The sequence below is a fragment of the Falco punctatus genome (genome assembly GCF_963210335.1).
Source record: "Falco punctatus genome assembly, chromosome: 2".
Lineage (NCBI taxonomy): Eukaryota > Metazoa > Chordata > Aves > Falconiformes > Falconidae > Falco > Falco punctatus.
In genome coordinates, this window is record NC_137581.1 from 69,735,225 (window position 1) to 69,760,252 (window position 25,028).

Consider the following 25,028-nt stretch of genomic DNA (forward strand, 5'->3'; position numbering starts at 1 on the left):
CTCACCGTTCGTCTGACAGGCTCTCTGCTGCTCCGAACGGTTTGTTTACAGCTGTGTCTAAAATAAACGTTGCCTATTTTTTTTTTTTCACTCCTGTTGTTCCTGCGGAGCGAGTTGGATTCCTTTCTGACTCACGCATGATTAACTAACTTCCAGCTGCATTATCTTTATTGTTGCTGCCGATACACAAGCCAGTGCTCAGCACGACTCGCGGGTCCCAAGCTGGGCCGGCAGCGCTGCCGGTTTGCTGGCGCCGGGCTCTTCGGGAAACGTTAGTATTTTCGGTCTGTTCTGTGCGAGACAACACGTGCTCGCGTCCTCGGGGACCAGGGAAACCCAACGGCGCCGCAGCGGGTACCGCGCCCCGGACCCCCGTGCGGTGCTGCTCGCCCCACGCGCGGCGGAGCCCGGGGGGGTCCCGGCGGCGGCGGGAGGGGCGGGGCTGCCCCCCCTCCGTCGCCCCGCGGCGAGGAAGCGGTTAAGGCCGGGCACCAGGAAACGGGAAGGAAGAGGCCGAGCCCAGCGGGGGCCGCACAACGGAAACCCACCCCCCCACCGCCCCGCTCCCGCGGCAGCCGCCGCCGCCGGTGGGCCGGGCGCACGTGCGGGCGGGGCGGCGGCAGGCGGGCACGTGCGGCACCGGCACCTGGCAGCGGCCGCCGGGCGGGCCCGGAGGTAGGGGAGAAGCGCGGCTCCTTCCGCGCCGCCGCCCCGGGGAAGGGCGGCCGGAGGCGGCTTACACAACCGGCCGCCCCTTACATAAGCCGGGAGCCGGGCCCGCGGGGGCGGTGCGAGCTGCCCGCCATCCTCTCCCTCCCCTCCGCCATCCCCCGTCCCGGGAGCCGCCCCCCTGCTGCAGCGGTGTGACCCGCCCCCTCCCTCCCTCCCTTCCGTTGCCGCCTCCTCCCAGGAAGGAGCCGGAGTCGGCAGCGCCGCGGGCCCGGCATGGAGTAGGGCGGCCGGGGGCCGGCGGCGCCGCGCGGGCATGGAGCTGGGCCCGGGGCCCTGCGCGCTGCCCCCCGCCGCCGGGGCCGGGACCGGGACCAGGTCCGCGGCGGCGGCGGCGGGGGGACCCTGCGCCGAGATGCTGCAGGTGGCGGAGGAGGCCTTCCGCGGCGGCAACTTCGAGCTGGCGGCCGAGATCTACGGCTCGGAGCTGGCGGGGCTGCCGCAGCCCGAGCGGGGCCTGTGCCTCCGACGCGCCGACGCGCTGGCGCGGGCCGGCCGCATGGCCGAGGCGCTGGACGCCTACGGCGCGGCGGCGCGGCTTGCGCGGCTGCGGCCCGAGGAGCTGCGGGAGCTGGCCGAGAGCTTCGCCCTCAGCATCCGTGACAAGGAGCTGCGCCTCCCGCCCTGGGGGAGCGGCGGCCCCGGCGGCGGCGGGGCGGAGGGCGAGGTGCTGGGCGACCCGGCGTGCTGCCGCCCGCCCGAGCTCTTCGCCTGCCCGCTGTGCCGGCGGCTGCTGTGCGAGCCGGTGACCCTGCACTGCGGGCACACCCACTGCCGCCGCTGCGCCGAGCCGGGCGACTGCGGCCGCTGCCACCGCCCGCGCCGCCCCGCCGAGCCGACCCCCGCCGCCACCTCGCCGCCGTCGCCCGCCGCCCGCCCGCGGGTCAACGTGGTGCTGGGCAACCTGCTGCACAAGTGGTTCGGCGCCGAGAGCCGGGCGCGGCGGCTCCGCGCCGAGGGCGACGCGCTGCGGGAGCGGCAGGAGCTGCCGGCCGCCCTGGAGAAGTACAACCAGGCCCTGGAGATGGGTGAGGAGCGGCGAAGGGGGGGGAAAGGGGGGCGGGCGGAGGAGGAAGAGGAGGAGGGGGGCGAGGCGGGGGCAGCCCCTTCCCCGCACGGCTGCTCTGGGCCGGGGGGCTGTGGTGGGAGGGGGCACCTGGGGGAAGTTTTCAGAATGAGTCCTCCCAGCGGGTTTCCTCACCCCCCCACCCACCCCCCCCAAAGTGAATGGCTATTTTTGTTCCGCTGTTATTTTTGTCCTTGCTCAGAAGGTGCCTGGCGTTTAGCTGCTTGCTGTCTATGACTCATTATGCAGTATTTCTAGAAAACCCGCTTTCCTATTTGTGGGGAAACCATCTTTTAGTAAAAGATAACGCAGGAGCGGTCGTGCCGCGGTTTTGTGGAAGAAAAAACCGTGTGGGTCGGATTCATTCAGCTGCAAGCGGTTGTATCTTCAGCAGAACGCAGCCCTTAAAAACCTTTAGGGCAACATCAATAGGCATAAAGGCTCAGAATTTTTCCTTTACCTTACACTGCGCAAAATACTCGAGATAAATCCGCGTTTTGGCTGGCGGAGATGGTCCGCCTGTGTTTTGAGTGTAACCTCTCTATAGGCATGCAGCATTTCTGTGTGCAAAGTGTTCTCTGGAGCCTGGATTTCAAGAAAAATGGCACAGTCTACCTTCTTCCTCTGCCAAACCCATGGCAGCCGTAGTTTATCAGAACTAGGTTGTTTTCAGTCTCTGTGCCGAGTAGTAGGTGGATCCTGCTCGCTCGGTTGTAGCCTTATAGTAATGCTTGTGTGCGTGCGTGCTCCCGGCTTGTTTGCTCTGCAAGCGGTGGGGGTGGTACAACACCATGAGTATCTCAGACGCCTGGAGAGAGGCGTGGAGCCGGGATCTCAGCAAATCCCCCGGGATCTGCCACTCCTCCGGGCTGAGCGTGATAGATGTCCGGTTTAATTGACGAGGAAGGGGGAGAAAGCCTCGGTCATCATGTTAGTAGAGACGAAATCCTGCGGGTAAATCTCTTTGGAAGACGAATGTAGAGAAAACTGTCTTTCCTGTTTGGAAAAGCTCCTTCCCTGCTTTGATTAAAATTACTTTGCTTGTGCCTAGTTTTTACATCTAAGGATAAATGCTTCTGATATATTTTTTTTAATTATTATTTTGCTGGCAGCTGTGGAGAGAAATGCACCACTATGCTAGTCCCTGACTTGCTTTTGTTTTTTTTTTTTTTTTGCTGTGGTTGCATGACAGCAGAGGTACAAGACTTGGTGACTGCATGGCAATACTGTCGCTTCACAGCTGATGCTGGCTGTGGAAACCATTACTTCTGCTATTTATTCCAGTTTTCCAGCTAGATGCGACAAGTTTTCAGTCCTAGCTGAGTCTCTCTGTAAAACTATTATGTGGTTTAGCTGAAGTAATCTCTCTTAAAGTAGGGCAGGATGGAGAACCCAAGAAGGAAGGTGAAGCAGAGGGAGGGGAGAGGCTTGATGTAGGTCACTGGTGGATCCACCGAGTTTTCTTTCAGTAGTGGAGCCTCTTAATGTATTGGGTTCAGGGTCCCACTGCTGGGGAAAGTATCATCTCTCCAATGAAATAAGTGCTTGATGTGATTTTTTTTTTTTAGAGGACTGTTTCTTACTGTCGTGTGTGCTTCTTGCTGTGTCTGTGCAGGGGTGAAAGGAGAGAGAAGATGGTAGCGTGTTGCTAGCGCAACTGCACAGCCTGTCCTTCCCCTTCCTGTCCCTGGAGCACACATGTCCAGCCGTGGCTGCTCTGCATCGGGGTCTTGAGATAACTCCCTTGTGTCCTTATTGCTGTTTTCTGTGATTTTCCAAGCATGCTGGGAATCTGTTCAGAAACTCCTCACCCTGTCAGTAATGCTAAAATTGCTTAACAAGATTTTTTTTTAAATGTCTTATTAAAAATAATAGCAGGTATCTTGCTAGCTTTTGAAATCCTAAAACCATAGGCTGATACTTGCTAACTTCCCAGTAGCAGAGACAAATTCCTGTTGCTGAAGGGCAGCCCGCCCCCCAGCCCTTCACCTTGTAAACTGTTTTGTGTGTGCCAGTGCCATTTCTCACAGGTCAAACTGCTGTCTGAGCCTCACGTTCTGAAATTCTTAATGTTCATCTGGTGTTGCCTTTTGGCTTGCTGGAGTTGCCTTCTTGCTTTCCAGCCACATAACACAGTAAATAGTAGAGGAAAAAAAAAAACAACCAGCCAAACCCAAACAAACAACAACAAAATCCCACCATGGCTGTCTTCTGACTGTTAGTACTTCTTAAGTGTTGGCATAAGGGCAACTTTAAATGCTTATGAGCCACTGTCAGGTATTTAAGACTGTCGGTGCGTGAGAAAATAACTGATTTTTTTTTAGCCTCAAAGATGCTTATGTATTACTATTGAGTCAAGGGCATGGGTGTCCTTTCAATTTCTTTTTAGAGGGTGAAGGCAGGTGAATACACTGATTATACAATTGCTGTATAAAGTTAGGTAAAACTCCAGGCTTCTTGGCAGGACGCAAGGATTGGTGGGATTTCTTTACTGGTGCTTCTTGTGGAGTACTTTCCTGCTTCATCTGCAACAACTGGCTTTGTGTGATGTAATATTAAAGCAAGTTTTCCAGTTACCAATCTCTTCTTTTCATTCTCGTTGCAACCTTCTGTCTTCTGATTTGCAGGCGCTTCAAGTCTAAACTATAAAAGTCTCCTGTCATATAGCCAGTATGCTTATTTCCAGTACAGTCTGGTCTCAGAAGAGGTCCGTATGCCTTCAAATTGTCAACTTTTCCAGCTGAACTAGTTAGTTAACAACAAAAGATGAACATACTTGCTAAAAGGAAGCTTTTGCAAGACTATCTGATTTACAGTGCTGCTACTGCTCCCGTGCTCCCTCTATCAGAGTCTGCTATGGATTGAAGTGTGGGTGTGTGAGGTTTTTTTGTTGTTCATTTTAAGGAAATCAGCTTTACTATTTGATCTTTCTAGTCCTCTTGAGATGCTTGCAGCTTGGTGATCTCTGCTGTTTTAAACAAAGTTGCTGTCTTTTTTGCTGCTGTAGAGGTTGGAATAGATCCCTCATTATTGCAAGGTATCTAATTTCCACAGCTTCAAAGCAAGCACATGTCAGGCTGCTTGAAAGGAAGCATTTGTTTCCAGCTGGATCACTCTGTGCCAAGGTTTATGTTGTTCAGCCATCATAATGCCAAGTATTGCCCAAATCTTGCTCTTGGGGCTGGTCCTCAGGCAGATGAAATGAAAGGAGTTGGGGTATGAGGTGGGTTTCACTTCTCTTCTAATTGGTCTTCTGATTATATGAGCTTTTAGGTCAATTAAACTGAAATATATTAACATATGTGTGCAGGGTTGGGTTTTTTTGTTTAGGGATTTTTTTGTGTGTGTGTGCAGTAGGTGCTTTCTGCACTCTTTTTCCTGTCACCTGCTGCTCTGTGACGAGATGCTGTCTGGAGGGACTGTGCCTGGGAGGACTACAGCTGTCTCTGTATCCAGGTGTACAGACCCTTTAAGCTGTGTGTCTGAAACTAAAGGAAGAGAGATTTCAGTGACAAATTAATGTGGGCATTTGAGGATGTGCTTGTGGGAGTGTTTTGTTTTTTTTCTCTTTCTAGAAAGCAATTCCCAGTTACAGAGGTAGCAGGTGGTTGTCGCTTCATAGGGAAGATAATGAATAGGGCTTTTCCCAAGTACCATGTGGAACTTCATATGGCCAAAGACTATCATGGTGGGGTGGGAACATGAAAACACAGTTCACTTTTAGGGAACAGTATTTATCAAAAGATACTGTCTTAGGCAGGCCAGGTAGGAGCATGCTGTACTAGTCTGCAGATTTTACAATTGGATGCTATACAGCTCTGAAGGAGACTGAGCTATCCTTGGGGTGAGGGCCTGCTTGTAAGCAAACACACGAAGAGTGTAAGAGGATTTGGGTGGCAGTGGCTTGTGCCTTCAGTGGGCATTTCACTGTGCCCTTCTTCCTACTGAGACGGCCTGTTAGCATCTTGTGCCTTCCCTGTAAATAAGCCTGAAGATGCCTGCTCAGAGGTAAAAAGCTCAGCAGTGCAGTCCTCTGGCTCCTGTTGCTGCTGCTGTCTTTGCAGTGGCTCTGGTTCCTGAGCTGTGTCAGTGGTTACAGCTCTCGGGTGGTCTCTCAAGCCTGCACGCAGGGCTGTGGCTCTGCTGTGCCTGCCTGACCCTAATCCTGAACGAGCTGTGTCAGGTGGGGAGGGATGGCCGTGCGCTGGCTCCTGTGGTGCAGCGAAGCAGGTGCTTGCTTGCCTGCTGTGTGCTGTGCCATTGTGTCTGGCTCCTAACAGAGTAGCACACATTGTTATCTGGACACCGGCATGCCAGGACACCTTGTTTTTGCAAGAGGCATGTTGGCTCTGGCGTGTAATTACCCACTGCTGCAAAGTCTGCCAAGCCTGGGAATTGTTGCTGTCTCTAGAGAGCAGTAAAATTTGCAGCAATCCCTCAGAGTGGTTGTGTTTACTTCTGGTGTGACGGGCTCTTTCAGAGCAGAAACAGGTTTCTCCTGGGAAGAGAGGATAGCTAATGCATGTAGCTGCTCAAATTGCCCAGCATTTTAATCTCCCTGGCTCCATCCCCAGGGGGTTCAGAATAAGCACGTAGGAGATAAAGCTTGGTTGTATCAGTTTTAGAAACATGGAGTTAAGGACAGATACTAGTGCAAAGGGGTCCTTTTCTTCCAAAGTCCTTTACATGGATCTCCCACTTCCAGTGGGTAAAGGATGGCACAGGAAAGGCCAAGGAGAAGAGGTGAGTTTGCAGCAGAGCTGACGCGGTGTCAGAGGTAGCATGCTGCAGGGTGAGGGAGACGCCGCCTGGGTGCTGGAGATGCTCTGTCTCTTATCTCCTGGGGTATAGAGCTGCATGCTGATCTCCGGCCCATGGAGTGGTGGCTGGGGTGTTGCTAGAACCAAAATGTAGGAGCTTTCCTGAGCTTTGGTGGAAAGAGAAGGATCTGCCTCTCTTGGCCAGACCTCAGGGGAAAGAGGCTTCTCCCTTCTCATGCCAGCGGGTGTTCACCATAAATTGGCCTCTTAAACTTAATGTGGCCACTCAGCACTAATTTATTTTGTGGTCAAGCAATTAATGGAAATTTATCTGGGGCCTTCCAGATTCTTACTTCATAAGAATTAAGGGGGCAGGGCAGACCAGGAGGCAGTAGGAAAGGGTCATAAAGGGGGAGCATTGGGCGTGCGAGGATGAGGCCTCAGGCCAGAATGTGCCTGTTCTCAAGCAGACAGAGCCTCTTAGAATGGTGTCGGTGCTGGCTTCTGCACCCCAGCCTTGCTCACGGGGCTGTTTTAGGTAGTGTGCTGGGGGTTCATCTGCTGTGGGTCACTGTACCCTCATTGTCCTCCCATGCCAAGCATTGAGATTGGGTGGGGAGGGGCTTGGCTGCCTCCATGCTCCTGATCTTGATTGAGGCCACTGCGTTGCTTCTGTAGCAAGCGGGATGGTTTGACCTCGGTACAGAGGATGTGTAAACCATCATTGCCACCTTGTCCTGTCTCCTCTGCTTGTTTGTTCACATTGGTGTCTCTGGAAATGAATTCAATTACACTACTCTTGGTGTACTGGCTAGTTGGGTGGGTAGTTGGTGTGTATCTTTGGCTTTTCCTTCCCTTCCCTTTATTTTGGTAATTCTCATAATAGGTAAAAAAACCCCAACAACTTAGCAATGTTGCACATAAAAAGTGTGTCTTTCTGCATCTGTTCACCTTCCATGCTGGCTCTCAAGCTGTTAAAGCTACAGATCGTCAGTGCAAGTTGATTCAAGAGCAACTGCTGTGGATTTTCCTGCTAGGTGTGTGACAGGTTGTGGGGTTGCACTGCTTCCTGGAGAGCATGGCAAAGGTAAACTTCCAGCTGAACATTCTTGGATTTGGGCTGAGTGCTTTACAGCCATGAGAAAGATGGCTATGGGCGAGCATTTTGCTGTGCCCCGAAATTTATTTGCTGGGACGTTTTCCTTCCATGCATGCTTCTGAATTCCTTGGTGGGCTGGTGGGACGGCCTCCTGGTGCTTATTCTACTGCAGACCTGACAGGTGAAGGGTTTCTGTTAGTTGTGGGTCAAGCTCAGAAGAAGCAAGGAAGGGTCCCTGTTTGCAAAGGGAAGCTGCTGACCTCTCTTTAGAAAGCTGTGTTTAATTTTTTATAAAGGTGACTGATGCCATAGTATGCATTTTATTAATTCTGCTGCTGTGTTCTGAGAGCTTGTGCTCCTTAGTAGTGCGCTTGCACTGAAGTCACGTTGTTCAAAGAAAACCTCTAGAGCATGTCCACACGTGCCTATATGTGAATTAAGTGCATTAAGTATACTTTAATGGTCTCTTCTTTTGTACTTTATTTCTAGAAGATTGTTATTAGAAGATAAGGTCAGTTGTCTTTTTCTGATGTGCTTAAAAAAAAGAGGTTGACCAAGTTGTCCTCACAGGGTCTTGGGAATGCTTTCCAGTAGTAAAGTAGTAAGTTTTTGATGTTGTACCAGCTATTAACAAAAAAAAGCCATAGTAGACAGCTGTCCTGACTGCTGGAACAGCAAATGGTTCAGTCATTTGGTAATTAATCAGAAAGATACTTAATTTTGTAGCTCCTAAAAGGAAGTGTGATGTCCAAGTGAAGAATGAGAGGTAGTCTTCCTGAAATTTCATGCTACAAATAATAGTAGTTGCTTGCTGCCTAGAGGATTTGTGCTAAAAAAGGAACTTTCCCATCCCTTTGTAAAAACGTCTCTTGGAATCTGCTTAAAACGTGCCTCCAAAAGCTCTTTGTTCTTTTTTACAGGGGCAGAAAAATGTGTAAAAGTAGGAGTCAAGGTTACCTAGAGACTGTTGCAGTAGTCTGAGAGCTATTTTTAAACAGAAAATACTTTGCAGATTTCTGTCCCTCAGCCCTCCCGCCCCATTTATCTATTTTTCTTTTTGCTGAGGTAGTGCTTGAAAAATAGTAGTAAATACTTCATCTGTGACAGCACTGGAAACATGTCAAGTACTTCAGAGCAGGAGCTCGTATTACTCCTAATTTGTAAAGGGCTTGCAGTTGGAAGCTCAGATCCTGTAGCTGGATCTCTGGAAGTTTTGCCTGCTTCCGGAGGATCTGCTTTGGGGGGCTGTAAGAGTAAGGCCATGGTGGACAGGAGGCCTATCCATCACCGACACAAAGGCGAGAAGGCATCATGCTGTACAGTAGACAGTCTTTGGGTGTGGTTTTAAGTAGTTAACATTTCTCATGTAACTTACAGCTATGTACCAGTTAAGATAGGGTATTTCTGCTCCACGCCCCGTATGTAACTTGGAATAATTTCCTATAAATAATTGAACTACTTCAGCAGTCCTAGAGAACAAACCATACTTACACATCAGAAAGTCTGAAGTCTCTTCAAACAGCATATTTTTTCTTCTGCTGTGATAAAGTATAACAGAATGTCTTTTGCTTTTGGAAGAAGACATTTATAGAACTGACTTGTGCTTCCCAATCTTAAAATTAGCAGGGTACTGCATGACTCCTTTTCTCTTTTATAAATGCATTAAGTGATTTCCTTTATTTGAGGACAGCAGCAGTGAGGTAATAACTGAGAAACAAGAAGATCCTTTTTGTAGCTTGCAGAGAGCCAGAAATTCTGGGCTGAGATAAGCTTTAACTGGAAAAAGAAAAGATTATAGAGACCTAAAGAGTAATTGGTAGAAACGTAGCTGATACACTGATCATGACAAAGGGAGCAACTAGGTAATCACCGGTGAAGTTCTATTATGATAGAATGTGTGGCTGTAAAATGATCTTGTTAACTAGAATCATAGCTGGTCCCTCCTGGCTGTGAAGCACCACGCATCTTTGGAGTCTCCTTGCAATTGCAGGTTCATGTGCACTGAGCACAGCTCCCTGTTCCTAGGGGGGATCAGGACTTTTCCTTGGGTGCTTTGGAGATCATGCAGGGGGTTGACCTCTTGAGGTGTTTTGTTTCGGTTTTGAAGCTTGCTTGTTAAATCTTCATACTTCAGTCTGTAGGCATCATGCTTTTGGACACTCTCTGTACCTGCTGTTTGAGGATACTGCAGTTCTGACTGGGACTTTGGTAGGAAACCTTGCCTGAACCCTGAACTAAATGCTGGGAGAACTAGTAAGCATTGAAGATGAGTCACGTTTGTGTACTTAATAGTTATATTATACTAGGGCTAAGCAGCCATGGATGTACTTGGGTTATGTCACCTGAAGCAGTGCCCAAATGCTCAAATGGTAGAGTAGAACTGAAAATAGAGGGAAGGGGTCTTGATTCATGCTATGTTGCCTAAGAAGAGTAGCATGCATCTAGCAGTCTTGAAAGATTAGGATTTGGGTAGGAGGGAGTAATAATCTAATGTATTATGCTTAGCTCTATGCTGAAACATTCTTGAATTGAGGACTTCTGCTGTACCATGCAATTCACCACTTAATGGGTTTGTAAAAAAGGTTATTGTTGGCCCTGCAGTTGTGGAAATGAAAGCTGAACCGTAGGTTACTGGAAGTGGTCTGACATGCTTCTGCCTTGTGATGCTAGAGGTACAACAGAAAAGCAAGGACAAAGTTAGCTGCACCTTCTTTGTAGCAGGTCTGCTTCCACGTAGCGCATAACTTTCCTTAAAATGTTTCTCCCGAGTAATGATGGGAGTGGTGATTAGCTGTGCTTAGTGGTAATGACAGTCCAGCATTAAATAACATGTGGAGCTTCCTAGCTGAGCACTTCCTGAGCCTGAAATAAAACTGCTGGGAATCTAAAACTTTTTGTCCAGCACACAGAAGAATCTATTCTTCAGTCTGGGCTTTTGAACAGCAAAATACAGAGGCCTAGAAAGAAGTTAGTTTGGTCTTAAAATGGTGTGTTCTTCATAGAATAGTTTGGATTGGAAGGGACCTTAACGATCATGTGGTTTCATCCCCCCTTCCACTAGACCAGGTTGCTCAGAGCCCCATCCAGCCTGGCCTTGAACACCTCCAGGGATGGGGCATCACAGCTTCTCTGGGAAACCTGTGCCAGTGCCTCACCACCCTCGCAGTAAAGATTTTCTTCCTTAAATCTAATCTAAATCTACCCTCTTTCAGTTTAAAGCTACTAGCCCTTGTCCTATCACTATTCAGTGTCTTTTCAGTCAAAGTGATAATACGAGGGAGTTTCTTGATGTCTCCCTAGCCCCAGACCAGAGAGCACGTAGGTAAGCATGCTGCAGGGTGGCAAAGAAGCAAGTGGGTTGATGGTCCTGTATCTTTGGGTGGGAGGGGAAGAGGGGGAGCATTGCCCCTTCATTTCTGCTAGCGAAGTGGTGGCTGCAGCTTGTCCAGTTTAAACAGGTCTCTGCTTTATCATCTCAGTGTGCTGTGAGCTTAGGTTATGTGTAGGGGTGAAATCCCCAGTAAGGCACAGACCAGTTCTGTAGCTGCTTAGTGCAAATGAGCCATACTGGGGCGCTCTGGTCGTGTCTGAATTGCCTTCACTGTGGAGGTGATGGGGGAGAAAAGTTTGGCTTGGGGTGGCTTTTTGAAATTTGCAATGGGCCCTTCTGAACAAAGAAAACCATGAAGAAAAAATACTTCATACCTGCATGAAGATTAAAAAAAAAAAGTTTGATGGAGGAGAGATTCCATCAGAGGAAGTTATGTTTCTTGTAACACTGGCTGTTGGCAGTGTGGCTGTGGATGAAGGAGGCAGCCTTTGCACTCGCAAACCAGCTGCTGCCTGGTGGTGCAGGCTCTGATGGAGGATGCTGGTACCCTGTGGTGCTGCTCCTCCTTACTGCAGCCTATTTCAAGAGCCTCTAAACTTCTGTGTTGCTGTGTCTGCCAGTGTTGGTCACCCAGTGGAAATAGATGTTATGTTTCCCTGCAGAGTACTGTTCATGAGTGCCTGCTTTGTAGTCACGGTAGAAGGGTGCTTGGTTGCAAGAGTGGGCTTATGGAGGAAGAGGCATCTTTTCTTGCATCCTTTTATGCACTAAAACCTCTTGCATGCTTCTTCTGAGGTCTTCAGTTACTTTACCTCCTGAAGACTGCGAGTGATGTAAATGCAGGGAGGAAAAGCCATAATATTAGAGAAAATATTATTATTTTTTAAATCTAGTTATTAATCCAATTAAGGTGGACTGATAAGGGAGAAAAGATGGGCTTGCTGGCTGCAAATATGCCATCATGTTCATTGTCCCTCTTCATCAGTTCTGGGAGGCTGACCCTGGTTTTCGTTTTTGCTGTGGAGTGAAGTTTTATTTGAATGTCCTGAATGTCTTTACTTCTTCTGTTAATTATTTTATCAAGTGTACTCCTTCCTTTACCACCCTTCCCTCCCATCCTACACCAAACAACCCCTGTCCATCCATTTTTTGTGTGTGCAGACTTCTCATGCTTGCATGCAATCTGGAGGAGAGAAACTAGCTTGCTGTTCAGTTGATGACTAAATCTTGCTAATTTTTCACTGAAATTATAGAATGGTCTGGTTGGAAAGGACCTTAAAGATCATCTAGTTCCAACTGCCCTGCCATGGGCAGGGGCACCTTCCACTAGACCAGGTTGCTCAGAGCCCCGTCCAGCCTGGCTTTGAACACCTCCAGGGATGGGGCATCACAGCTTCTCTGGGCAGCCTGTTCCAGTGCCTCACCACCCTCAGAGTGAAGAATTTCTTCCTTTATAGCTCATCTAAATCTACCCTCTTTCAGCTTAAAGCCATTCCCCAATGCCCTAGCACTGCCTGCCCTTGTAAAATGTCCCTCTCCAGCTTTCCTGCAGGCCCCCTTTGGGTACTGGAAGGCTGCTGTAAGGTCTCCCTGGAGCTTTGTCTTCTCCAGGCTGAGCAACCCCAGCTCTCTCAGCCTGTCTTGATAGGGGAGGTGCTCCAGCCTTCTAACTGTCTTCATGGCTCTCCTCTGGACTCTGTCCAACAGGTCCAGGTCCTTCTTACATTGGGGGCCCCAGAGCTGGATGCAGCACTGCAGGGGGGTCTCACCAGATCAGAGCAGAGAGGCAGAATCACCCCCCTCGACCTGCTGGCCGAGCGGCTTTTGTTGCAACCCTGAATACAGTTGGCTTTCTGGGCTGCAAGCACATGTTGCTGGGCCATGTTGAGTTTCTCATCCACCAACACCCCTAAGTTTTTTTCCTCATGGCTGCTCTCAATCCATTCTCTGCCCAGCCTGTGTTTGTGCTTGGGATTGTCCCGACCCATGTGCAGGACCTTGCCCTTGGCCTTGTTGAACTTCATGAGGTTCACACGGGCCCACCTCTCAAGCCTGTCAGTGTCCCTCTGGACGGCCTCCCTTTCCTCCAGATTGGTGACCACACCACACTGCTTGGTGGGGTTGGCAAATGTGCTGAGGGTGCCCTCAATCCCAGTGTCCGTGTTGCTGACAAAGATGTTGAACAGCACTGGTCCCAGTATGGATCCCTGAGGAATGCTACTCATCAAAATACTCAAAAATAAATGTTTCATATTATTTTTCAAGCTTATGAAAAAGTTTCAGTACTGAATTGTTCAGAACTGAATGCATAACATAACAAAGCAAGCCAAATTTCCTCCTCTCTCCAGGGGCAGAAATTTATTTAAAATGTGGGAAAAATTTTCCCTGAATTCCTGCATAGACTGACTTACTAACAAGACTGAAAGGTTTTTTTGTTATGGTGGTGTTTGAGTTCTGCTCGTGCGTTCAGGAAATACGCTTAGGATTGAAACAGATTTCAATAAAACATGCTTTTCTAGGAAAAAATGTCAGATAAGGAGGATTAGGGAGTTCTAGCAACTTCAAGCTTGTTCTTTCTGTACTGAGTTCCTGGAAGAAGTCTTAGTGGTAGTTTATTACAGTAAAACTTTTATTGTCATCTATGGTCGGTTTGGTGAATCCTCTTAATTGCTTTGATTGCCCTCCTGGCACAAGGAGATTCTGGGGATTTCTGCACTGTCAGCCTTCTGAGCTGGATCAGCATAGTTGTTTGTTTTTTTTTTTTTTTAAGAACATGAATGCTTGGGCATATCTGGAAAAGTAATTTTGGCTGTTAGCTTCTGCATAAGTAAAAGCACAATCTACCAAACATCTGCAGATGAGTGCAAAGGTGGTGTGAGCAGAAAGTTAACACTTCTGGAAAAGTCAAGTTGATAACCACATTCAGGGTAGGCAATACATGGTGGTCCCAAGGAGGGTCCAGGAGGCAAAGCGCCACCAAGCCCCTCCACTCTGGGTATTGCTTGGACGTGGATTTGTCTGGTGCCGTGGGATTGTGGCTGAGTGGGAGGGAGCTGTGTGGGAATGCTCCCAGGACCTGTAGCTCTGAAAGTCTCCGTTCCAGCTGCCTGGAGCTGCAGATCCTTGGAGCCTCAGCAGTGGATCCCTGATGCTGACAAGGACATAAATTTTGCTGTGCAGCTGCAGGCTCCCAGAAGGGTTTGATTCAGGAAATGCCATCTGCTGGTATTGTGGAAACAGTAAAATTTTCTATGCTTTTCTTTTTTAATTTGGCCTGAGATAATAAGTCATTTCATTAAAGAAGAAAAGATTTTTTTTTTTACCTCCAGAAAAAAGAATGGGTGCATTATTTTAAAACAAACTATTGGTTATTGTGTGACTTACAGTTTTTGGTGGTCTCTTCCCTCCCTTCCCCCCCCCCCCCAAACTTGACAGTTACGGTATACTGGCACCTAGCAGCATTTGCAAACTCTTATGTCCTCAAAGTATATCTGTCCACCTTCTGTGACTTTTTTCACCATGGCACATGTGGTGGCATGGAACAACTCGATATCACGGTGCTTATAGGAACCCTGTAGTTAGTTATTTAGGCTGTAGCTGGATGTTCACTTGTTCTTCCCACTTAAACACATACCCTAAGTTGGAGCCAGCCAGCCGATGCCATGGTTCTGCTGACAGAGTGAGGTTTCAGTCCATCTAGCCATGCCCTGGGAACAGCTGTGGGCCCCCCCAGGGTGGTCCCACCGGCAACAGGAGGCAGGGGACAAGGGGACATGTGGGTCAGGTGCAGAGCTGGTGAGCTTTTGGTCTGTGCCGATGTGCCTCTGAGTAGGGTGAGCTTGAATGGAGGTGGCTGGGCACTGCTAAGGCGTCTTGTCTAACTGCTTCATCTCCCTGTAGAAAACCTGTTAACACTATAGTGTCGTAAATACTGCTCTCCTTAGCAGAGCTGTTGCGTTTGGTTTGTATGTTGGTTTTTTTTTTTTCTTAACCCCCTTTCTGTCTGCCTTGGCTAACTAAACATTCCTTACCAGTTACTCATTAATATGGGCCACACCTTCCTTATTATGCTTTCTGATTGAGACTCAGTGAACAATAGGTATAAGCCTTGAGTACATGTAGCTTTTTCTGGTTTGCTGTGGGGTTGGGTTTTTTCAGTAGCTTATTTTTCCCTTCGTGTTGTGAGAGCCTTTGGACTTTGCTTGGGGAGGACTTGTAGCCTTTGCCACACCGTTGTGCTCTGCAGTGGCTTTTTTTGGCTTAAAACTTGCAGTGGAGACAAGGTCCTGAAAAAGAGCTGATGAAGCTGGTCTTTCTGTGGGTCTGCTGAATGTATGAACTGTGCTGAACTGTGTGCTGAAAAGCACTAGGAAGCATGAGCATGGCTGACATGTGCAGTAGTGAACAGAAGCGCAGGAAGCTGGCTTGCCTGTCCCCTAATCTTGCACTGCTTCCTTTCCCCGGTGGTGCCAAAAAATACCCCACCCAGTGCTCCGTCCTTACCATGTCTATCCTCCTCGGTATGGTCCCCAGCAATACTCTGCAGCAGACACGATGGTAGAAATACAGAGTATGCATTCATATTTAATACAAACAGAAAACACAGATGGTTTAAGAGATAGCTAAATTTAAATGATTTTGTATTTCAACGTCTACTAAAAGAAAAAAGCTTGCATCTGAAGCTCTTGGGTTAATTGTTTTCCATCAATTTCACTTGAAGTCTTTTTAAGAATTATCAGCTAGAAACGTAGATCACACATGCAGACTGCTGTAGTAATAGTTAAAAAAACAATCAAAGACAAAAACAAAACCCACACAGAAACCCACAGTGTGAGCTAGCTTTTGCAGAGCTCCTTATTTTAGGTGTAGTCTCTAGCCGTCACTCTTTGGGACAAGTGGAGCAGCATCATCCCTGGTATGTCATTCTGCAATTAGTACATCTGGCATCAGTCCATGCTACAGCCAAAAAAGGCAACAGTCCTTGCTGTTCCTTTCCTTCTCATCCCTTGTCCTGGCACTCATATTTGCATGGTTGTACAGTGAACCAGTTGAGGGGAAACTGATCCTCTTAAACCTTTTTATTTATTTGTTTTTATTGGATTAGCTCTCAGTCAGTTGATTGCTTGCTCTGGTTCTCTGTGTAACCACACAAGCCTGGTTTGCCGCATGAGTGGTAGCATCAGCTGAAGGGAGGGAAGGAGGTGATAGGGGGATGTGATTTTGGGCCATCCCTTCTGGTAGGCGCTTGACCTTAATGAATGGTGGCAACCTGCAGCAGTTACATGATTGTTCTGTGTGTCCGTGCATGTGTGTGCCTAGGCTTTTCATGGGCACATGCTCTTACTGAGGACATGTTTAGGATGCTCATGCTAAGGCAAGATGCAAACAGTGAAGCCATAGGAGGACAGAGAGAACAGGAGAGGTACGGAGACAGGAGCCCTGCATAGGGACATGCAGGAGGTGATGCTTGGAGAAGAAGTCTGGAGAGAGCTGGCTTAGAGGTGAAGTTTAAAATTTGTAGAAATGAGGCAGTACTGTTTCTCAGCACACCTTGAAGCTTTTTTGAAGTTAAATGCCATTTAATAAATTTTTAACCAGCTCATGTTTGGGTAAGGGTTACTGCACTTAGCTGCCACCCTCCAGCAGCCAGCTTCCAGCCCTCTGGGGGTCTTTCCTAGCACAGGAAGATAAAGACTGACCGAGAACAAATCACACCTAAATCTCGTCTCTGAAGAGATTTGCTTTAGTGGATGAAGGTGGAACATTGCTTAGGGCTTAGTGTGTTTTTTTGCAAGGCTGCTGATGCAGTCTGCCACAGCATCCTCCTGGCCAAGCTGGGGAGGTAGAGGTGGAAGGAGTGAAGAACTGGCTGGACCATTAGGGGCATGGGGTGGTGGTTAGTGGCTTGCTACTGGGTGGATGTCTACCAGTGGCATTGCTCAGGTGTTGGTAATGGGACTGACGCAGTTCAACACCTTATTAACAACCTCCACGAGTGGGCAGAGTGCACTGTCAGCAAGTTTGGTCCTGACACCAAACTGGGGATGGAAGAAGTGTTTGATGTGCTGGAGGACAGAGCTGCATTTAGACCAACACCCTGGGGCATGGGCTGACCAGCCTTGCCTACTTCAGCAAAGGCAAGCATGCCTGGGACAGTAATCCTGTGCAACAGGGCGGGGTGGGCTGGACAGCAGTGCTGCAGAAAAGACCTGGAGGTCCTGGTGGACAAGCTGAGCATGGATCAGCTGAAGTTTCTTTCTGGTTCTATGACATTTTATGCTGGAGGAAGATTTCAGTCTTAAAATGTGTTACAGAGACATTAGGAAAGGATGGAATAGCAATGCCTGAGATGTTCATAATCCATGCAAACTGAATGGTTCATGAATGTGTGGGTACTGAGGCAATGTGTGTGATCGTGAGAGGTTTGCCTGCCCTGAGGAGGAGGGCGAAGGTACACAGGTGGCAAGTGGATATGAAATAAGAAGGCTGCATACATTTTTCTTTAAATTTTTTCAAAAAAAAAAGCGAAGCTTACAGGAATGCTTTAGCCCAAGTCCTGCGTTGGTGATTTCTTTGAAGCAAAGCCAAGTCACACTAGGGGGAGAAGCACTTGTGAGGAGGCTTTTTTTTTTTTTTTAAGTGTCCTGTGAGCAAGATGAGGGAAAGAGCATCCTGTATGTAAATGCTGAAATCTGTCCTGCTAGATAAAAATGCAGAGGCTGCTTCCAGGCTGAGAGGAATATATTTTAAGAAGGAAGGAAGAAAATCGCCTTTTTTTCTATTTTAGGATAGTATAAATGTAACTGCTGTGCAGTAGTGCTTAAGTTACTCTGGCTGGAAAGTAGGTTACTTGTGTTGTACCATGTCCTAGTACTTCTTCTAATGGAGCTCCTTGCAACCATTTTTGTTTTCCAGCTCCTTGTAAGTGTTCACTTACAGCACAGCGAGCGGAACTCTGTACGTTGATGAAAAACTACCAGCAAGCACTTCACGACGCGGACGTCCTCTGCCGAAACAAACCCCACTGGCCTGCGGTATGGTGCTTGCATGTCATAAAGACCCAAATGAAAACTGCTTGTTCTCAGGGCTTCTTTCTGTGGTGGGGACAGTGCTGCTTGGGATGTTGTTGGAAGAACATGACAGTATGAACAGGGCTGGAAATGCCTACTGGGAATTAAGTTCTTCATAGGATGAGTCTGGAAGGTCCTTAGTGTGTCTCCAGCTGTTGAGACTTCAGTGGTGGGCAGCTGGTGATGTGGTTTGGTTTGTGCTGGTGCCCATTGATCCGTTAGGGCTAGCAATGCAGCTTGGCGGCAGAGTTGGGTCCTTAAGGCTCTGGCAGCCTGGGATGGCCCTGCAGGTCCCTCTGGAATGGCTTGTCCCACACAGTGGGTGGCTTTAACAGCCTGCTGGCCAATGTGTCTTTCTGAGGAGCACCTCAGACTGTATCAGGATTTTTTTTTCCTGCTTTAATACTAAGACTTCATATCTGTGATTTCTGTCTGCGTCATGGTGATTCATAGAGGGGGTTGGGATTTTTTTTTCATAATGAAAGGAAGTGCTACAAGGAGCGCTGGTTTGTGGGCAGTCTGAAGCAAGCATCAGAAATGATATTATGAGAGAGAAATGGGAGAAGCACGTGGTACCCATTGTTACCGCCTGAGGCTAGACTAGGTGTCCGACAGCTTGCCTCACCTAGGATTACACCTCCAGTTGATCCCTCGCCCATCAGTAGCAAAACTACTGCAGCACAGGTTTGACTGGGTAAAGCTGATGGGTGCTGCCTGGAGAGAGGGTAGCATGGGGAGGTGGAGAAGGATTTCGGGCAGACCTTGGCTTCCCTGTGAAGACTGTGTGCATGAAACCCCTCAGTCACCTGCCTCAGCACAGAGGGCTGCAGCTAGCTCTTTGTTGCTGGTTGGGGAAGATGTTGGGGCTAGCAGAGAGGTGTTGTCTGAAGCATGTAGTTTCTGGCAAGTTAGATGCTTGTCTCTGAAGGCTATCTGACTAACCCGTTAAATGCTTTCTTATTTGAAGGCAGTTTGTAATCTTCCCCCTGCCTCTGATTTGCTTTTGTCTAGGATCGTTTCTCATCAAGTCAGGAATCAATCTTGGGTGGTGTTGGCTGGGTTTCTCTGCAGAGGGAAAAAGATGAATTATGCCTGTTCAGATGTTTTCTTGAAGCATGTTCTCAGTTTGCCTTGAATCCATGGAAATGTGATGCGTGTCAGTTGTAGGCAGATAAAGATTTTGTTAATCACATCTCTGAAGAATGCTAATTGAAAATTAGATTTATCATTATGGCATAACAAGCAGCTTCGCAGACGCGTTTCACTTGTTCTTGCCTGTGTGTGAGAAAACTACCACATAAACTCTGCTGATCCAGAATCAATGTTCTTCAGGAATTCTGGTCATCTGCTTTGTTTTGATCTTGCGGCATCTCCTCCAGTGGCAGAAACATGTGCTGTGTAGTTAAAATTAAAAATAGACTAAAATTAAACTCGTTCTGAGAGAAGCTCCTGAGAGGCAGGTGTTCACCTACTAGTACCTTTTGGTTTATTGATAAGTGAAATGTAATGGCTCGCTGAGTTATTAGTGAAGCTCTTGGGTCCCCTGTAGGCATTAGAGCAACAGACAAGTTGTTTCTTTTCAGTTGCTATGAAAAGCAGGTCCTTGGATTCTCTGCCAGGAGGTGGGGAGAAGTTTCCAGTTGTACTTTTATGTGGCAGATAGAAGCAGATGCCCTCCTGTCTGCTGCACAAGGTCCTGCCTGTACCTTACCCTTCAATTCGCTGCTTGTCAGGGCCATGTGAAAATAGGAAAGAGAGGGTGGCAGCAGTAGTCTTTGAAGCGTAGGGGCCTCTAGTCCCTCAGCCTAACTTCTAGTGTTGGATCTTTAGGTATTTTGTCCATTGACAGCCCAGCTCAGTCTTCCATTGCAGCTTGGTTAGGGAAATTGTTTTTGTGGCCCTACAGGACACGGCCAGACAGCCTTGCAGCCTCCCCAGTGCAGTGGAGTAGTCCTGATGACTATCAGGCATGTTAGGACCTCTCTGAAAAGGTTTTACAGAGACTGTGCAAGCATCAAAATAGTAAGGTCATGGTCAGGCCTCACAGTACCTCTGTTCTTGACTGCATTCAGAAGAAAGTATTTCACCTTGAGAGATTGTGTGTTGAGGCTTCTTGTTAAGGTCACCAAATAACATAGGTTAGTTAATGTGTCCTACACAGTGCCTGTTACTTGCTTTTGGTACAAACCTCCTTCCTGACCGTAGAAAGGTAAAGATCTTGGCAGGCCTCAGCTTGAAGGGCTATATGAAAGAGTGAGGGAACCCTCTGCTCAGGAAGATTGTGTGATACTGGATCTTAGAGTTTTCTATCCTTCGTACTAAATGCTATATCTGCTTATCTAACTGTTCTCTAGGACTAGTGAAATTGTACTTTCAGCACAGCCTAAAGATATTAGTGTGGATCAGAGGTGGGCTTGCAGAGCATGCTTCTGTCTAATAAGCAAGAGGCAGATGTTTAAATGCACACTTGATTTTCTTTTCAGTGTTAAGGAGGTAGTTTCCAGAGTCAGAATTGAACTGCAAATTGGTATCTGTGGGGAAATTCAGAGGTGAGGCGTTCCTCTCGTGCTACTAGTAATAAGTCAAGTAGGATGTGTCCTCAGGCTGACTACCATACCTGTTGGCCATGCACATGTTACTCTAGGACATGGGAGAGGTAGGGTGGGCTAAAAGGTTTCAGGTTAAACATTGGTAAGTTGCCCTAAATTCTTAATGTCGTTGGTCTTCTCTAGCCAAATAAAATAGGTGAAAAATAATCTCTGTCCCAGTAAGACACCCAGGAGGAGAGTGGCCTGAACCTAAAATGTTTTGTTCGCTCAGCTGCTCCCTCCAGCCTGCCCTTGCCCCACTGCCTTTCCGTGCAGCTTCACTACTGTTAAGTTTGCCCTGGTATGTGAAACTATTCTCTGGGGTATCAAGCCCAGTGGCATATGTAGTAGGTTTGGTCCCTGGGGAGACAGATATCTCTCCTTGTTCTGCATTGAGTCCCCTGTGAGGAAAAGAGCGGTGTCTTTGGCAGGTGGTGATGCTGCAGTGGGTTCCTGGGGGATCTTCTTTCAGCCAAAGGGACTGACTGACTTCAGTTGCATGTGTCAAAGATGTTACCTAAAAAGCTTCTTACTCTTCACCTGCAGAATGGCATGAACTTCCAAGTTTGTTTGCTGGTGACTTCCTGCCACTTCAGAAATGATCTCTAGATTTGAATGTTTCCTTCTTGTGAACAGGGCCATTATGTGAAAGCAAAAGCTCTTTCTGGATTGGAAAGGACTGAGGAAGCATTGAAGGAGTTTCTCTACTGTGTTGCCTTAAATCCTGAATGGAGCTCAATGAAGAAAGAAGCCCAAAAGGTATACGATGTATTTGATACCCACTTCTGGGCTGTCTTGTTGCTCTAGCCAAGTAAAGTTTGTGTCATTTCAGGTGGTACTAAACAGCTAAAGGATAATTTGCTTCAATAGACTCTCCAATAAACCTTATTAGCTTTATTCTGTACAAGGTGCTGCTCGGGTTTGGCTGATGCCTCAACCAGAGATATTGTGTATTTATGAATTTCACTGCAAATCTGTAGGTTTGGCTGCTGTTAGTTGTAAATAACACTTGCAGTATGTTGGCCAGATTTGAGTACGTGTGGAGGCTGCTAGTTTTAGTGCCTATTAGAAAATCCCTTTTAAGTGTGAAGTGGGGCAGAAGGTTGAGAAAGGGGGAGCTGTATGCTGCCCTATCCTGGAAGAATTCTGCAGTCTCTGTGTAGTTGTTTGTCCCTTTGGGAAGTTAGATGCACTTGGTGCTAACCAGCCATGGTGAAGTTCTCCATGACTGTCCATACAGGCAGCAGCTTATAAAAAGAAGCAGGGATTTGGCTAGGCACTTGCCTCGCTGGTGAGAGGGGGAATGGGCTCTTAGCTTTTAGCTGGGGGTGAAATCTGCTTGGATGCAGGGCATGAGGAGAGCTTAAACACATCTCTGTTAAATGGTTTTGGTAGGAGAGCAAAGACTTACGGAGGCAGGGGTCTGAGGGTCAGAGTAGAGACAGGTAGGGACAGGAGAAGGATGCAACAGACTGCCACTCTGGGTGTTCCTGGGTAGAAGAAGCCTTCAGGGAGGGAGGTAGACACCAGAAGAGCACCTTGGGATGTGTCTGTGATTGTTGGCGGGGGGGACAACTGCCATTCCGGTTTCCTGTGGGCACTGGGGAATGCAGGATGTCCTGGTTGTTGCAAGCTTCTTTGCTTTCAGAAGCTGTCAAGTTTGTATATCTGTATTTGTACAAACATAAATGCCTGTGTCGTAATTACTTTTTTCTTCTTTAATTGACTAGATAATGTGTGAGATGTTTTTCCCAGCCTTTGAAAATGTGCATGATAGTCTAACAGCACCTTTCTCTAGTCGAACATCCCATACAAGATTGAAACCTGCATTTCTGAGTAGCATAAACACACAGTCAGCTGTGGAAGATAGCTCTGTTGCTGGGTCCTCAAAGGTAAAGTAAAAAGTGTTCAACATAAATACCACAAATAACACAAGGAACTCTCTGATCTGTGTGACACTGTCTTTGTCCATGCTCATGTAGGCATTTACTTTCATGGTAAGCCTGTTTTCTCCATTGCTGTTGGATCTCTTCTTGGGATGTACTTTCTCAGAAGAATAAGAGAATGAAACTCTTCAGAAAACAATGTGATACCTTCATACCTTCATGTGGGGATAGGTTATATTTGTGGGCATTGGTTTGTTTTTTTTTTCCCCCACTCAGGATTTTAGTATGACAGGAACGTAATTTCTAGAGACAGGAGCTGTAGGGAGAAAACTGGCCTTATTTCATGCAACTGGAGAGTGGACTTCTCTGATATGGACCTTTCTCCCTTGCTAAGTTCATTGTGGGCACATTGATCTATTGCTGATACATACAACTAATAGAAAAAACAAAGCAAAATTGTCTCATGCTGTGTATAACTGTTCTTAATTCTTTTAGGATACTGTGTTCAGGTTAACAAAAACCCCGTCCCAAGAATCTGATGTATTTAGAAGCACTGATTCTCCTGTTTCACATCATGTTCTGGATCTGTATTTTGAAGACAATAAGAAGTCTTTGGGAGCTATTCTCTCCAGTTTACCTGGGGTTGGCTTAAAAAGAAAGCTGTCCAGTGATATGAGGGATTTACAAAGCTTGGATGTCCCCAGTAAAATTCCTAGAAAAGGTTTGTGTTGTAGCTTAAAAGGGGATTTCTTTTGCATATACTGAAAAACGATAAACTTTTTTCTTCCTCCTTTTTCATAGGTGTCAGTGAAACATTCCATACAGGGATTGAAATAATATTTTGTCTGATGTGTTTTTCTGCTGTAACAGCCTATTAATCTTATTCCAGAGCAGTTTCAGTTAATTCAATGAACACTGTTTTTCTTTTCTCAAATGGGCCCTTTCCAATGTGTAATCCACTAACAGTTTAGTCTTTGTGTTGCCAGTGCCATTTCCATTTTCTAGGTCTGAGAGGTATAGCTGAACTTCATTGTCTTTCTATATGAAGGAAAGATGCAGTAAGCCTGGAAACTAATCTTTAACAGGCATCAGAAACAGTCACATGCAAATTTAAATGAAATTTTCCAAGCAAACAAAGAAGCCTTTTAAAGGGTAATAAGCCCCCCCAGTTTTCTGTCACTTGATAGCTGTGCTTACAATTGGTATGCCTCTCAAGCTTCTAACAAAGACCTCCAAAGTGGGTTTAGTACTCGGTATAAAAATGCTGAAGGCAATATGTTGCACTGAGTCATGAAATAATAGGTTAAAAAGGATGTCAAAAATGCAGCTGTACTAGTGTACATTTTTTCCCTTGAAAACAAAAACCTACACTTCTTCCTCAAATCTGACTTCTGCCTTGAGATGTTAAAAGTCCTCAAGCGCTGCTGTCGGTCTGCCACTTCTGCAAATGATCAGTGTATGGCCGCTTTCTGATCACCTTGCTGTCAAGGGAAAAACCCTGTACTTCCCTGTGAACTGCAGACTCAGTAAATAGATGGTGAAATCTGACCTGCCTGTGTCTTCACAGTGAAGGACAGACATCGTGTTTTACCCATAACCATTAATTTCTGGTCTGTGCTAGATCCCAACACCATGTTACTATTTGCAGGATTAACACAGTTGGGTTCTTGCTATTACTAAATGCTAACATGAGATGTAGGTTAAAGATAACGGTGTTTTTCTTTGTAGGCCCACACAGTACCCGTGCCCTATCCCATCTGTGCTTGAGATGAACCAGATGCTGAGCATATTATCCTTTAACAAAACATCCTAGTGTTTTAACTTAGCATAAAAAGCTGAGCTTCTTTTTTTTAATGGTCAAGATTTTGGTTAATTAAAAGGATGTGGAGGCAGCATTCGTGGCTCTGTTGCAACTCATCACTGAGCAGCAAAGATGAGGATTGTAAAGAAGCTGCAGAATCTGCTTGTGTAAATGTCGTTAGAAGCTTGAGCTGATAGCTCCTGAGCTGAAATGCTGCTGCTGTGAAGTTTGAAGTCCATACCCTTTAAGCGTGTTAACGACAGGGATATACCACCCCCAAAAAACCAAGGGTGGGCAGAACTTTAAGTGAAATGTTTTGCCTCTGTGTTTGCAGAGTGCTGAGCTAGTGAAATCAGTATTAGCTAATGCAACTCCAGTAGTCCTTAAACTTTAAGCTGTCTGAAACTTGGGATTTGCACAGCAGCCTAGTCTAGAAGAATGTAAGCTTTTTTATACTTGTAAGAAAAATTACCCCTGCTGAGAAATCTATAATAAACACTGAAGTAGTTTGTGTGTAAACAAATTAAATTCTGGACTTGATGTACTTTAAAACATCTGGCCTGGCTGATGTGGGGTGGTGGTGGTAGCAAAGCAATATTATTTTTTTTTTAAAGTCTAGTTTTTAAAACACCAGCCATTTTTTGAGAAGTAAATCATGGGTATTCAGTTCTAAAGTGCTTTCTCTGGCCATACACATC

The 25,028-nt window shown here is 47.1% G+C and overlaps 1 protein-coding gene across 2 annotated transcripts in view; it reads left to right on the plus strand.

Moving 5' to 3' along the window:
- Window positions 1-296: 296 nt before the first annotated feature.
- LONRF2 (LON peptidase N-terminal domain and ring finger 2) overlaps window positions 297-25,028 on the plus strand; it is a 35,823-nt gene continuing 11,091 nt past the window's right edge. The window contains exons 1-5 of one of the 2 annotated variants that reach the window (XM_080377291.1): window positions 297-1,757; window positions 17,901-18,019; window positions 21,280-21,402; window positions 22,374-22,535; window positions 23,025-23,250. In XM_080377291.1, coding sequence (XP_080233417.1) covers window positions 986-1,757; window positions 17,901-18,019; window positions 21,280-21,402; window positions 22,374-22,535; window positions 23,025-23,250 — 1,402 coding nt within the window. In that variant the 5' untranslated portion in view covers window positions 297-985. The remainder of the gene's footprint in view (window positions 1,758-17,900; window positions 18,020-21,279; window positions 21,403-22,373; window positions 22,536-23,024; window positions 23,251-25,028) is intronic. The other variant, XM_080377290.1, reaches the window with a different exon arrangement.